This window comes from Myiozetetes cayanensis, unplaced genomic scaffold, assembly GCF_022539395.1.
Source record: "Myiozetetes cayanensis isolate MyiCay16 unplaced genomic scaffold, myiCay2020 scf5-8, whole genome shotgun sequence".
Taxonomy (NCBI): Eukaryota; Metazoa; Chordata; class Aves; order Passeriformes; family Tyrannidae; genus Myiozetetes; species Myiozetetes cayanensis.
The window spans coordinates 97,718,164-97,734,831 of NW_026087742.1; the positions used below are offsets into that span (position 1 = coordinate 97,718,164).

A 16,668-nucleotide genomic window follows, 5' to 3' on the forward strand; every position below is an offset into this window, starting at 1 on the left:
ACCCTCACTGCTATGGCTCCCAAACAGATCCTATATGACCCATGCCCTCCTTTACACTCTGCCTTTACTGGTCCTCTCCTGTCTGCAAAGCATCCTCATCTCATGAATCATTATTATCACAGTCACTTAAGTCGGATTCAGATCCCTAAAATAGATGTAAATACAGTCAGTTCACCGTTGTCCTTGGGCATTTTATCAAAGTTGTGGATTAACTGGAGCTGGCTTTAAGAGTGACCTTGAGTTCAGTGACTGAAGTACAGCACTGCTTGACAATATCAAGCCCAGGCCAGTTCAGATTTTAAACTTCAAAGTGTACAGGGAAACACTACCAACATATTCCATGGATCCAGCTCAAACTCAGACAGAACCTCAGCACTCATACCATGAGCTCTGCAGCCAGCACTACTTTATATCTGTTATTGAAAGTTTCAGCTGAGTGTTTGAAGACTCACTGAAATATAAATAATGGCCAGTCTTCGCGAGCGAAGATCCGGGGAAGGTCTTTCCACCTTCCAGCCTGCGCATTGGATTTTTTAGGTGAGACACAGTGTGCGCGGAACTGAGCCCACCCTTTAATCCTAAGGTTCATCTGCCGGGGCCAAGTGAGCTTGGACGGTGGCAGCGAGGTCCTTAGGACGTAGGTGGGTTGCCTTTAAGGGCTAACGAGCCCCACCTGCCCGGGAGTGGCCCTGACTGGGAATCGAACCCGGGTCTCCGCGGTGATAGCGCGGCGCCTTTACCACTAGACCACCAGGGGCTGCCACACTGGAATACACAGAGGGAATGACACAGTAGCAAAGAAGTGAATGGTACAGTGATAAGCAATCCCTCCAATTTAAGTTTGAGAGGACTGCACTCCAGGTGTCTGTGCAGCATTTGTGTGATAAATCAGTTGTATCAGTTGCATATACTAATGAATAATGTTTTAATTTTTTTTGTAAGCATTTGTCTTGCTATGCTTGAAAATAAGCAGTGCAATAGTGCTCAAGAGATAAAAGATAAGTGCAGGTTTCTTTACCATCCCCTAAAAAAACCTCAGGAGAGAGGAGTAAGTACACTGATAAGTAGAATTCTAAAGGCTAAAGACAGGCAAGATACGGCACATGAGTTGATATTAATGTTAAATAATTGACAGTTCATGAAGTACATTACCTGGGGTTCATTCCCAACAGAAAATGCCACCTCCCTTCTGTCACACTGCCCACCTTAGTCTACCTTACTTCTCTGTAGGTGAACCATGTACTACTGCATCCTCATGGCTATGGACTAAAGGCTCCATCTTAACACCCTGAAAGCTGCAATCCTGGCATTAACAAACAGGAAAAAAACCAAAACCAAACAAACTACCCCAACCCCTACCTCAAAACATCAAAAAAAAAAAAGGCAAAACCCTCCCTTTGCTTCTAGGAACTTGGTCCTGATGGAGCTCTGTCCTTTAGATGTACCAAAGAATCACGTTCCTTCTGCTTGCTGGCTGGTCAAATGCATATCAGAGATCTTATCACACCTGAAAAGAACAGCAGACGACCCATATCTGGCTCATTTTCTCTGGTGAATTATTTTTCCCTCATATGAAAACAAGTTCTGAAGCCAATGGGTGTATATGATGAACTTCTATTTTTCTTCACCGACTATGCCAAATTCTGAAATAAGTTCATGGGTTTGCCCTCGCACTTAGTTCAAATGTGCTTTGCACTTTTGTGTGAATACAACTGCCTGTTCATATGGTTTGCACAGATCAAGACATGTGCATTAATGCGTATATAAGAGTGTGAACATCATGCTTTCAGCTATTTGCAGACAGAATATAGATACTTCAAGCTTCAGCTGGCAGCTAGAGCAAACACAGAGCCTCATGATCTGCCTTCTATCTTCTCTTAATTTGCAATTTACTCCAGTTCTACTCCTCTTAATACTCTGAAGAGCCTTATACAGTATTTCCCTGAATCAGGTTTTATCCTAATGATGACAGAAGGTGAGGTTCCTATGAAAATATTTTATTTTCCAGAGTATATTCTTATACCCCAAATTCTTGCTTAGATTTCTTAAAAGGGGTTTCATTTAAAGTATTTTATTATGCTTTTTTTCCCTCTCTCCATTGTAAATGAAATCAAAAAAGCTGTAAATATTAGAACCTCCATTCCATGATAATAAAGGAAAAAGATTAACTGCTGTTATTACTGCAGTACTGTAAAGTTCAGAGAGTAAAATTTACTTACAAGGAACAGAATCATGCTAAAAAATGGTCAACTAGGTACCTATCGTGGGGGGGTTTTAATCCCCCGAGAACAGACCCTAGGGCACACTTTGTATAGGAGACAGGCACACAGGATGGTGACCCACAAAATGGTGTTTATTAAAACAAGATGTCAGTTTATATACAGGGGAGTATAGAAGAGTCTGGAACAAAGGAGGGATTCTTGCTAGGAACATCAAATCCTAAGGGTCAGTGATAAGGAAAATGGAGGGATTGGCCGCGGGGGATATGTCCAGCCATATAGGGAGAGTTGGGGAGTTAGGGAGGAAGGGAAGGAGTGGTCTGGGTTACAAACAGGGGAATTCTACAGAGGTCTGTGAGGCTGCATCCTGTAGCTGGGTCTCAGGCAGCCCCTTGCAGCTGCAGTTGTTAAAGAACTTCTTCCTCTGAGGCCTCCTCGCAGCCTTTCTGCATCTCTCTCCATTCTCTGTAGGCTTCCATCGGTCCACCCCCGACATCTACCTATCTTACATTTAGATTAACATTAAACCCAAAACCACCACACTGTGTTCTGCTGCCAAAGGCATCTTCATAGCCTGTATGCAGAAACATCCTTCAAAGAGCCTGGTACAAATCTACTCTGACAAATTCTTACTTACCACTAAGGACATGATCAGAATTAGATCATGAGGATTTTTATTAATATTAGGAGAGGGATTAATAGTTAAGATTTATTAAGTTTGTAGAGCTAGTTTAACAGAAGTATATCTATAAACATCAGTCATATAGGCTTAGTCTTCTCTAGCTGAAAAAAATCAGTTAAAGACAGATATAATTTGTTAAATCTAAAAGACTTAGACAGGAGGTTGATAAAGGGAGTAAACAGGAAGGTTTCCAGATAATCTCTACTGCATTACAATCTGTAATAAACTTGCACAATCTATAAGATGTTCTCCCACCCGCATTCCAGAAAAAAGACTGCCACTACAGTTAAGACTCTTCCAGGTAAACTTCCACACAAAATAAACCTCCCACTATTTGAACACAGCAAAAGAAGTATTCCACAATTCACAGAGACACCAAGTTTTTTCCTGGTCCAGCTAGACCCTCTGGACCTACTGTCATGCACCCCCTTGTGATGGGTCTACTTACACGCCTCCTTGCTCGCGGCGCTGGCTCAGGTGTGTTAGGAGAAGTGGATTCATTTGGTGTTTCTGAGGTTGAGCTAAGAGATGAGTTACTGCTTGAAAGTTCTTTGTTCTGTCTTTTAGTTCCAAATGGCAAAAGAAAGGCCACAAAATCTGAAACATCTTTTTGCTCTTCTCTCTGAGAGTCTTGCTTGAGCTTGTAGGCCCGGTCATTAGCAATCACTTGGGACAAAGGCATTCCAAAAGCCTGGGGAATAAATTCTGCAACAATAACAACAAAACCCTAATATTTACCAAACATCTGCTATTTATTTAGTACAAAAAGAATTAACTGTTAAGCTGTTAAAAAGAAAAGCAACATGAAGTCCCTTTAAATATATAGTAAGTCCAATGAAGTACTAGACTGCATAATAATAACAGTGCCAGGTTATTGTAGCCCATGACATCTGAATCCTGTCTCTAGTTGCATCATGCAAGATATACCACACAGAATCTTGGAGAATCACGTGGGAGCAGAACTAATTAAGTTCTTCACTTCCACTGTAAGTGAATGAAGTCAGGCACTTCTGGTTACATCTATATGGTGCAGAGGGGCATCAGAAGCTCTGGCAACCTCATGCTGAGATTGGGAAGCCTAGCTGGACTGTGCCACAACTCTCTCTCATGTTTCAGAGCCCTTCAACAGGCTTCTTTCTCATAAGTGTTGTAAGGCACTAGAGTCAAGGGGTACCAGTACATGCAGGGGTTTCATCACAGTTCAGGAGAGTAAGCATCTACCTGTACTGACAGCTTGTAAGCACATTCACTATTCAGACTAAGCCTTCAAGGATATGGTTTTAAATATACACAAGAACTATACTGCTTTAAATACTGATAAGACTAAACCTGTTCAATAGTGGTGTATCAGAATAAAAATACTGATAAAGTATTTTTTTGTAACAGTACAAAAACATACAAGGATGTATAGAAATACAGGAGAAAAAATGTTGCTCTCAATTCACAAAAAGACAGTCCCATCCTGCATCAATATAACTGTAATGTACAAAACCAGCATATACTTCCGGTATCTAAAACGCTTAAATATTTTATAAAATGAAAAAAGTTTTACAGTGAATCAGCCAACAACTAACAATAAAATTCTCATAATTAAGTTTCAAATCAGACCTATCTCAGACTAGAACCAAAACCATTGGGACAGACTTCCAACTAGACCTGGTTTGTGCTCAAATAGAATGAAAAAAATAGCTATTAATGCTATTTATCCTAGTGAAAGTGGGTGCAACATCTACTAGGTTCCAGCTTCAGAACTGCTGGTATCAGGAATAAATAAAACAGCAGAGATTAAAACTCTTTTTTTTTAAGTATGAAAAAAGGAACCATAAAAAAAACCAATCCACAAACAGAAAAATTCTTATATACTCTGCCCCTCTTTTGCCCCATCATGTAAATAATTAAAGGTCAAAGTTCCTCCTGGAATTTTAAGTCTGACTATGTCTTTGATGATATTTTCAAATTTTATCTAGACTTGCAATATCATTAAGATTATAGTAAGGTATTGAAAAGAGGTTATTTTATGAATCTTGACTGAGTTCACTACTAGTCAATCACACTAAAGAAATAAAGAGTCCGTTGTTCCGATTTAGTGAGAAACATTCCTGCTCTTTAGAAGTACAAAATCTTAAAACACCAACTAACTTTGGTGGCCAGACAAAACTAAATCAGGAAGTAGAGCCTCAAATATCAAGCAAGTCTGGACGTGACCTGTGAGCATAATGACATCCAAAACCATCTGCATTTAATTTAGGATGAGAAAGAATATCATCACACGGATATCAGGCAATGTGAGGATTGCCAGCTCCAGGAGTCCCTCCTGTACCCAGCAGAGTGTGTCTACAAAATTATGAGAGTACTAGTATTAAATTACTGTTCTGAATTATCTTCCCAGTGAATATTTAAGATGACAAATTTGAAACACACATATGTAACATGTCTCCCCCCTCCTGGCTGTCTAACCATGTGCTTGTTATACTCCCAGGACCCCATTTTATTTGTCCTTCCACAACATTTCCTGAGAAAAGCCACTGAGCCAAATGAAATTCTGAACACAAAATATTTCTCTGGTTTGGATCAGAGCCACTTGTGCTTCCAATTAGGAGAGGACAGCAATGTTTAGCTCGTGTGATGCCTATGCTGATGCCATTGATCCTACAGCACTAGCATCAATTGGGGCAAGATCAGCAAAAGATGAGATCTCAACAATGCTTCATTAAAAGAATTTCACTAGAATGACCCTTTCCCTGATTTCATTATGTGAAGACTGATATTTTGAGGTAGGTGTTGCCCCTCCTAGGAAATTCTCAGGTGTGGGATTCCAGGTTTTTAATTGCCCTTGCTCAACATAGCCCAGAGAAGGACACTGGACCTCTAATCTAGGACGCTCTGCTGTAGGCCTCCTCAGAGGACATGAACTGCTTCCTGGATTTCTCAGCGCCTGGCAGAGATGGGGAACTGGATGAAAACCAACTGGATGATTTTCAGACTAAATACAGATGGATGTGGTGCTGGCTGGCAGTGGTAATTACATTAAAGAGTTGGCAAACCCATTAACTTTTTGCTCATTTGTTGCAATTGAGAGAATCAGTTGGCCCTTCCACAGACTGGCTACAGCCCCAAGTTCTCACCGAAATGTGTGTGTGCGTGCGCTGTGGTGGTGGGGAGCATGTCCTACCCACCACTCTTCAGAAGCATTCAATCCCAAAAACTTCCTTGTTGGAGAGGTAATTAGAGTCAATGTTAGCCCTTCTGACATTTCAGACTCATTAAAAATGAAGAGTTGTAGCCATGCAAAGTAATTAGCAACCCACTGATGGAGGAGAAAGAGCACTAACTCAGACACAAGAGGCATAGTTTTGAGACTCCGGTCTCACAATCAATGTAAAAGCACCAACTGCCTCTTTACAGCTGTAGGCTGAGGAACCTCACTGTTGGAGAGCTTTCATTTGTATGAAGAAATGTTCCTTAGAGCAGTGGCTCAAACTTTGGTCTGTTGTAAATATACTAAGTGAGCGCCAAAGCTACTAAGTCAGTTACTCTCCGTAAACCCCCCAAAATTTGATCACTTATTCAATTAGGAGACTGGCCAGCTTAAAAAGAAATTTTGCAGAAAGCACCATATAAAATGTGAAACAACCTGGCAGACAGGGTAATTAGCTTGGAAATGCAGACTTATATCCTTAGCCAGCAGCAATTTTGATACACTCCAGTTTTCAGTGTTTATGGGCAAAGGAGACAATTTACTATTTTGGAGAAGTGCATAATTTCTCTTACCAGAAAGTCAATCTCACAGCTGAGACCAGCTTCTTAACAAAATTTTGATTGAATCTGGTATGTTCCTGTGACTGGTAAATCAGCATTTTCTAATAAAAAGCAGCATGTCACTAGCCAGATCAAATAAGAGTTTCAGTGATCCCACATCCTTCTCTTTGCTAACCAAATTATATTATACAGGATGCTGACCCATACAGTTAGAGCTTACCTGACCTCATGTTACCCTATCCAAGTACAGTTTAAAAGACTCCTCTGAAGTTTCAGCTGGTGAAAACTGTGATTTCCATCCCACAAAACATATCAGTCTATTAAGAACCAGTGAGGTCTATATTCTAGATTCTAAGGAGTCTTTCAATGCTAATGAAGTGAACAGCAACTACTATTAGTCTCCTTAGCACTTTGGGTTTTGTCTTAAGTACATCTTAAGTGCTAGTTTTGGTCTGCTAAAATCCTTGTGACCAAGATGTACTAAGGTGCTTGTACCACATCTATTTAAAAGACAGGAACAGAGTGAGAGAGAGATCAGAGAATAACATGCTTTAAAAGGGATATTCAAAGGGGATATTTAAATATCCTCTTTAAAAAGGGTATTTAAGTCAATTTCCCCAGCTAGCCAGATAGGGTAACTCAGTTTTGCTAACTGAAATTCATTACTTTAGATCTGTAGAGACAGTGATGGAAGTAGAAAACAAGGAAATTAGACACCTCAGTCCATGAGGGGAACAGTAAAACTCCTTCCTTCTCAAGGTCGCCAAAACCCGTAGTGACTCCAGGAGACTTGAGATAAGACAATGTTCTCAGCATCGGTTTTGTGGCTAAAAATCTTTTCTCCAGCTACTCACTTCTGTGGCTGAAAATCTCTAGCTACTCAGAGCTCACTGACCTGCAAGGACTGATATAAGGCCCTCTGAATTACTTATGCCTTTTCTGTGGGGAGGTGTGGGTTTCTTTAAGCAAAATTAAGAGATTCTTTGGTCCTTCAGTTGACCTCAGTACAAAACATGACATATGACGCTTAAAAACACCTTCTGTGTTCCTAGAGAGCATGAGAAACATTTTCAAAGTTTTTTCAAAAGCGTGGTGGGGTGCTGGAAAGGCTTGGAAAAAACAACGACATTTCTGATAAACCATAATAAAAACCAAACTTCATTTATTCTGCTCTCTCCTTAGGCTGTGCCAAGGCACATGGACATCATGATAGGCTGAAGAACAAATGCAAACATTGAGAAATACATCTTAATTTACTGAGCATGGATGGGAAGTAAACACAGAAGACATTTTCAAGAATTTTGAGCTAAAGAAAAATCAAACATCTACTGCTGGATTTGTATACACCACCGAGTTACCATGAAGGCCTTTTCTCAGGAAGTCCAGCACACACAGCACCTCTGCTAAGATGCCACAGATGAACTTGCTGAATATTTACATTCCACACAGAAACATCAGAAAAGCAATGATTCTCAGCTGCTCAACCAATCACATAACAAGTGATTATTATTTCTCAGCATGTCTCTTCTTTCACCTGTAGTGTTTACTGGAACCAAAGCAAAATGGACCTGTTCTACTGATAAAATCTTCCAGGATGAACAATTTCTGGGAAGCATCTCTCTTTGGAATGCCTGTGTGTACTTTAAAAGTGGGCATGCCTACGCTGATACCCACGTCACTGGCAGGAGACAGACAAAAGACTGCTTCTGCTGCCGTCAAAATTAGTAGTGGATTTGTAAGGAAACAGTATCCAGCTGACAGCATGCATAGCATCCTGAGAATTTCTTATTCTAAGCAGCATGGACATATTACTGCTCCTCCACCCTGAGTACTGTCTGTCAGCAGCTAAAGCAATTGTTTGGAGACATATGTAGACAGTACGACTGCAAGTCATGATGGCCATTACTAACAAGGAGGCTGGGTAGAGTAAAGCCAAAACACTTGAATGATGGAAGCTGAAAATATTGCTTAAACATCTGAGTGGAGTGCTGTTCTCCTGTTTAGTCTGTTTACATCCAGTAAGTGTTGCTATATCCTGCTCTGGTGAGTCACTCAGAAATGTAAAAACAATTGAAAAAACCTACTTGTTTTAGAATTTGTCCCCTTTTAATGATATGATGACAGATGCCAAAAATGACAAAATAAAGACATGAAACTCATTTAAAGTGTGTTGAATTCTACTTTAGTATCTTCACTGGCCTTCAAAAATCTAATAGTTTGCTGAAACTCTCACTTAACAGATAGACAGGTTGACTGACTGATCCATCTAAATAAAACATGAAGCTAAGAGAGTAAAAATCCCACAGATTGGACTGAGTCCTAAAATACAAGTGATTAAATTTCCAAACAGTCCTAGAGAAAATGAGTACTATTCCTTCCGGTTATGCCTTTTAAGTATAGACACCTGGTGGTGTAGGGTGAAGAACAGCAGTCTTGGGCACAAATTGGGAAGAGGTGGTACTTCTCCAGAGAGAGTAACCCCAGAAGTCTGCACCCTGGGATGATTCAGTGTGTGTCAGTGCCATGATATAGTAATTAGAGTTGGATCAGGGGTTGGACTTGATGATCTTGGAGGTCTTTTCCAACCCAATCTATTCTATGATTCTATGATTCTATAAAGGAGAGGGTTTGTCAGGCAAGACCTGCAGCAAGGCCTCCATCGTGCATCCCTGGTAATCAGCAGAGTGGCCCTTTTTTCCACCTCTGTGGCTTCCTGTGCCAGGCACATCTCTGTTATCTTTGGCTGCAGCCCACACACACAATCACATGGTGCTGCATGACTGTCAGGATTAACCTTCAGGAGTCTATCCTTACACAAGAAGACTTTTCAGGTGGCACATACTCCAGGTAGGACTAGACACATGGCCCCCTCAGCTGTTACTTGTCCTGGTATTTGGGGGCTCCCAAGCTGGGACACAGAAAACTCAAAATGTTTGAAATTAATTAAATACTCTTTCAGCTGCAACTGTGCTTACAAAAGTGATGCTGAATGGATGGAAATGAACTCTGCATTAAAGCAGCTGTATGAAGTATCTGGAAATCAGCTTCCTTGCTTCCCCGCTAATGTCCTGTGGCCTGGCCTTCTTTTCTTCTTACAGCAGTGTAGCTGGACTAGTTATTAAAAAAAACCACCACAGAACTCCAAAAAGAAAGAGAAGGAAGGCATTCCTTTCACGCATGAGAACGAGGGACCCGCCCAGGTGGGTAAGTGTGTGCTCCCAGTCTTTTTTGTGAACACATCCACAGTGAGGAGTGCTTGTTTTTGACTGGTTGTCCAGAAATGGAAGGTACTCTCTTCATAAAACAAGTAGTAGAAATGCTTATTAAAAAAACCCAACATGGAACAGCCCAGGATAATACTTCCAGCTTGCCGTGACACACATGCAGAGGAATGTTTACCCTGACTTCAGGTGGCATGGAGACATCTGCTCAGGGGAAGGTGGTGGGGCTCAATTGTTAACGTGGTAGGCTCATCCTTATGGAGGACCAGTAGCACAAGGCCTTATATTTTTCTTTCCAGAGCCAGCTCGTCACTTGGAAGGTGGGTGACACTGTCCCTCCTAACTCCTGAGGCTGGGGGAGATGCTGGTGCTGCTGATTCCCACAGGAAAATGGCAACCTTTCAACCACTGTGCCAGGTTTATGGTCCACATGGCACAGTCCAGCACCAGCCTGGTTATTCATCCCCTCTGCTGTCACGCGTTAAGAGTCTTCTCAGGAAGTACCTGAATGGCAGATGATCTTTAACAACTCAGAAGGACACAGAAAAGTACACCAGAACCAACAATGGCCAGAAAACCTAAGAAGTAGGATGCCATGTGCTGCTACTCGGGCTATTTTTGCCTAATGTTTGCTGTTGGCAACAAATAGGAGTGAATATGGCTTTCTTTTCACTTTGCTGACATAACCCGTTCAGAATCCGATTACTTCCAATTTCGTGGACCCTTACTGACTAACCCAAGTTCTTCCTGAAGGAAGGAGAGAAATATAGTTTCAGCTGTTTGAGAAGTGCTGGGGTGTTTTCCTTTCAGAGTATGCTCCTATAATATTTTATAAATTGAGAGAGCATGTAAGACATCTCTAAAACTGAGAATAAGGCAGTGAGAGATGGGAGAAAAAGGATAAAAGCAGAGCAGTATATGTTTGAAAGGTCTGAATTTCAAATAAGAAGTAAAAAAGGATTTAAAATTAGGAGAATCCACATAGTGATTTCTAAAAATGCTTGGTATAGTTAACCAGAAGGTATGAGAAATGCTGAAAATGAGGAATGTAAATATAAAGAAATATAAAGATAAATATAAACAAAGATAAGTACAAAGTGCTGACCTTCACTGTGGGCAACTAGGGAGCCCTAAAAGGCAAAGTGCACTCAGAAAACCCTTTGGAATAAAACCAGAATGTATATCCCCAAAGCTACTAATTGAATAGAGTATAAATGCTCCCATGCCAATAGACAGAAAAGAAAATCCTTGACCAGAAGTGTAATAGTATAAAATTATATTATCTGGAAGTGCTCAACCAATGCAGCTAAATTATTAGAAAAAGAAGTCAGTGCGGTCGTAAGAAAATTACAAACGAATACAAGGCAATGTAAGAAAAATGACTGTTTGAAAGATCTCTGACAACAGAGAATTTAGAGGAATAAAGATCAGCTCCGAGTTAAGCATTGTATCCATCACCAAAAGGATGCTATAACTTCTCAGAGCACCACACCAAAGAGGTATTGGTGGAACTGGTATCGGAAGGTGCAATTGCAGAGATTCTCCAGCTTTGGGTGACACAGCAAAATCCTGGCTTTGGTGAATTACCAAAGCAATTTAGCTTTGTTAAAATCTGCTACAGCAATGAAAAAAATGAGAATAAAAAGTGAATATGTATTTAAACTCTCAAAAGAGCTTCTAAAGAGAAAGTTTCAAAGGAAACTGACAAAGTCATGTTGCCCATAAGAGAGGAAAGATAAAAGCTCAAAAAAAAAAGAGCAGGATGTGGTTAGCCTTTTCTGATGCAGAAGAGCACCCCACAGGCTGCTATGAAGATCAATATCTGGCAAATGCACTGAAAAGCAGGGAAGGTTTTGCAGAGAACTATGTTGCTTTGCACTTTTAACTGCATGGATGACTAAGGAAAAATATAGCAACATAATGACTGCTTAATTACAGTGTAGCCAAATGTAATGCATTAATAGGAGCAGTAAAAAAGTTGATTTTTCCCCAAAGGGGACTACAAAATTATTGAACCGTTTTCTTAAAGACTCCTTCTACATGTGGCCTCAGTCCTCCATCACGTGATCTTGTAAGAAATAAGTTTGGCACTTCCAATGTAACATAGGAGGTCACTGTATTTATCCAAACAAATGTGTCAGGGGACATTCAATTTTAGAAAGATTAATGCAAATATTTTCCATAACCAGTTTTAAATCAAGAAAAGAATAATCACACACTTGAAGTCATGAAACAAAAATTAAAAGAAAAATACTTTCTTCTTGACAAATATCTAAAGTAATTTTAAAATTCCACTGAAAAAATGAACATCCCCATTTCAAAGTTCCATCCTTCTGCCAAATCAGACTAAAAGTGATAACATCAGAGTAACCAGATCACTTCTTGTCATAAACTTGTGTATTTGGGTATTGCGGAACTGGGATATCAATACTGTCTCTTCATACCATTTTTTCAGAACGTTTTTCCACAAGGGAACGCAGAATTAGATGCACAATTACCTACATGCAGAAAACTGCAATTTCACAGACACTTCTCAGTGTCTCAGTATTTAGATTTAGTTCAAATGGCTCCAAATTACAGGTCAAGTTCAGGTCTTGGATTAGGACCCAGCCCATAAAGCTGATTAGTGTCCAAACAAAAGAGTACAACCGTATCTGTAAATCCATGTCACATGGAGTTTATTAAAATCCAACTGATCAGTAGCACTAAAGCATTTATGTATTTTAAACAACGGCCGTTTTCCTAAGGTTAAAAAAAGAAAAGCAAACGAACTGGCTTGCTTGGGCAGTGCTGGGTTCACAGGTTCATGTGCTTTGTAAACTGAAAGAAGAGAGTGCAAATGCAGGTAAATAACTGGATCATGTTATGCAGACCACACTCTGCACTGGATGATGAAAACAGGGAGAGAGAAAAATGGAGAAAAGATGCAGTGTTTTAACACTTCCTTTTCTCCCAGAACAAAAAAAAAATCTTTCAGTTGAAAAAATATGGGTTATACTAAAATCAAACAGAAAAGATAAAACATATTTTTCAGCTTGTAAATAAATACCTAGGCAATACATCAGGTCAGCAACGTTCTCCTACTCCAAAAAGTATATGTTTAAGACTGAAGAAATCTCATAGGGAAAACTAACACCTGATCACTAAGTATGTACTTATTTTACCTTTGTCTCTGTTCTTCTCCTTTCCTAAAGAGTCCAGTTTCTTTCTTAATGATTTCTTCCTCTTTTGTCCATCTGTGAGGCAAGAAAAGAAAACAAAAAAAGGAAGTAAATGAAGAGAAATAACACTGAACAATCTGCTGCACAAGCTGTAAGAACATGGAGTGAGAAGGTCACAGCGCTTGGAATCAGGAAGGGTGTGGGACATATTTCACAAAGGCTAGGGACTGTCACAGTCCCTTAATGAGGAACAAAGCATTTGGCTTTGTTCACCCAAATGCTGAGGCTGCACGGGGGAACCAAAATGTGCTGGGCACATCTACCCATGCGTGCTCACCTAACTTTGAAGCCTTAATAATGGAGGTTCGTTGCTGGATGCTCTGGACAGCAAGGTACCATAAACCTAAAAAGTACTAGTTAGCCTTCAACCATGATCACAAGCCTGTGATTCAGGTGTGGAGCTAAAGGTAGTATCTGGAAAGGGAGGATTACTAAACCTCCAGGATAAACTTCTCAATACCAGTCATTGACCACCTTCACATGATGCATCTGATCTGAACTCACTCTGGGAGCTTGCAGTTTGGTACAGCATGTCCAGATTGGTTCAGATGGATTAGAGTCTCAGAGAAATTATTGTTCTGATAGCCTATATATCATCCAAGTTTTCACTAAGGTATTAAGGGCCAAAGTTTTCAAGTAATAGTGGAGGCAGGTTGGTTCTTGAAATGATTATGTCAAAAGCCTGGCTATCATTATTTCCTTCAGCAGCATCTTTTATAATGAAAAGTCAACAAAAAAGTATTTTATTTATTAGATATCAACAAATGCCAGGGATTAAGACATGGGCCTGCTTTAACTTGTACCTTTTGAATTTTTTAAGTTCCAAAGCAATATAAAGGGTCCAACATAGAGACTAATACTGTAGCATAGACACCACTTTAGATAGAGGGTAATAAACACGTACCTTTTCCTTGGCGGTTTTGTAACATGGCAAAAAATCAAAAATGAACACACCGTATCTGTTTCACTTTTAGGGTAAGAAGGTCATCAAACAATCTGTCTCAACACATTTTTCTGGTTATATAAGCCAGTGTATTAAGTGGTCTTTTACAGTAAGGAACATATCACAGAAGAGCGAAGTGGATCTTTGTTATGAACTCTCATCTTTGCAATTAGGGGTCATGGGAGAACATAAACCATTTTCCCATACTCTTCCCTCAACTTGTACTGAAAACCAAACCCAGAACTACTCAACAAACTACTCAACAGACAGCTCAACAAACTATGACTTTTTTATAGCCAGTTAATACTCTTTTATCTTAAAATTAACATATCTTTTTACTTTTTGTAACAGTGGTTTGATCGACTCCACTTGCACACTTGCAATCTGTATTTATTTACAGCATACCACAGAATCACAGAATGATTAGGGTTGGAAGGGATCTCTGGAGATCACCTAGTCAAAACCCCTGCCAAGGTAGGATCACCTATAGCAGGTAACACAGGAACATGTCCAGGTAGGAACTTCTGAATTTTTGAATTTCTCCAGAGAAGGAGACTCCACGACCTCCCTGGGCAGCCTGTTCCAGCCTCTGCCACCCTCAGTGTATGTAAGTTCTTCCTCATGTTGAGGTGGAACTTCTGTGTTTTAGTTTATGGCTTTTACATCTTGTCCTGTTTCTGGGCACTCTTTTCTTCTGAAAAGAGTCTGGCACCATCCTCTCGGTACCCACCTCTGAGATAACTGTATATATTGATCAGATGCCCTCTTGGTCTTCTCAGGACTAACAGGTCCAGCTCCCACAGTCTCTCCTCATAAGAGAGATGCTCCAGACCCCAAATCATCTTTGTGGCCTCTGCTGGACCCTCTCCAGTAGCTCCTTGTCTTTCTTGTACTGAGGAGCCCAGGACTGGACACAGTACTCCACATGTGGACTCACTAGGGCCACGTAGAGGGAGAGGATCACCTTCCACAACCTTCTGGCCACATTCTTCCTGATGGACCCAAGGATATCATGGGCCCTCCTGGCCGCAGGGGCTCCCAGCACTCACTGAACGATGATACTCGGGGTAGAACTGTCATATGCTGGCTACGTTAATTCCCTTTTTTTGCACCTGCTCCAGTGAGAATACATCTCTCTGAAATAAGGCTGAATAGATGGATAAGGTATTCCAGATAAGAGTTCAGCACTATAATGGTAGTAATTCATTACCTGATATGGTCTATGATTAGATTTTCCTTTTTCTTAGCCACATGACAAGGTTATGACTCAAAGTCATACTTTGATTGATTAATATGCCCAGTCTTTTCACACCTTCTGATATTTCCTGCTGCTAAGACTGAGTTTATAAGAGAAATTCTTTTACCTCTTGGCAATATGAATAGTCAGTAGCCTGCTTACATACACCTGACAGTACAGCTTGTTTTCATAAGGCTCCCTATTACCATTGTGTTCTGGCTTTATAGGCATAAAATAATTTTCAAATTCTTTTTCATGTTATAAATTCGAATTACTGCTTCACAGTAGCATTTTGATAAATGACTTACATTTCTTTGGAGTCATAGAACCTTATTCTCCAAAGACCAATTTATTGATATTCTGACATCCCACTGAAGTCTACTGAGACATAAAAAATGAGAAAAAAAGTCAAATTTGATGTAAAATACATTGTTTTGCTACAATCATTTACATTTACAGTTTACCCCATGGCAAGAGAAAAAGAGTTGCATATGAAAATAAGACTGAGAGGAATCTCAGTGAAAAGCTGAAACTTAGGAGATCTGCCAAGAGGTCTGAGGCCAGCTCAAATTTTCCTCCTCCCTAGCAAAAGACATGATAAATTAGAGTCTATACTCTGTAAAAATAAATATGTTTTGAAATGACTGTTGAATCAAGGTACATCAGGCATGAACACTGCTGAAATATTCATAACATGCTTAAAGACTTTTGCAATTCTAGCAGTTTTACATATTAAATGACCCCAATTCACAGTAACAATGTTTAGTATTTATTAACTGCAGTGTGTTTTGAGAATATAATTAATATCCAAAGCATTCTTGGGAAACAGGCAAAGCACTATTACCCATACTTAATACCAATTGTACATTTTAAAATTAATCAGCAAGTATTTATGCAAAATAGTCTTGTATCAGTCCAAAGTACTATTAGATATCAACCACTATTTTAATTTCCACTTTGGAAATGTTTAAACCACAAAGTGATAAAAGCTGTAGGGGTTTTATCCAGCCTTTTGTGTATATAATTATCACTTCATGTCTTCTTTCTGTAGATCAATTATGCACTTCTTCTCCAACAGACTCCACTCAAGAATATTAGCAAGACAAAAGAAACACTCAGAAGACAACAGCTGTCAAAGTGAAGGAAGCTGCATTTTTTCTCTTTGCTAACCCATTCTGTTTTTCCCGAAGGACACCTGTGCAGGCAGCTGTGGAGATCAGTTTGTTTTTCAGAAATGGACTTGATCCGTTCAATACTTACTAATTTATATGTTTGCTGCATTTTTCACTGCAAGGCACACATCACTCCCTGGGCATCTATGTATTAAGACCAGCACAATGAATATTTAAAAGACCAAGAGTCTATAATTGAACTCCTGAGTGCACA

The 16,668-nt window shown here is 39.9% G+C and overlaps 1 protein-coding gene across 1 annotated transcript in view; it reads right to left on the reverse strand.

The window, feature by feature from the left end:
• ARHGAP6 (Rho GTPase activating protein 6) overlaps positions 1-16,668 on the reverse strand; it is a 314,018-nt gene that overhangs the window by 28,553 nt on the left and 268,797 nt on the right. The window contains 2 exon segments of the mRNA XM_050331910.1: positions 3,350-3,606; positions 13,046-13,117. Coding sequence (XP_050187867.1) covers positions 3,350-3,606; positions 13,046-13,117 — 329 coding nt within the window.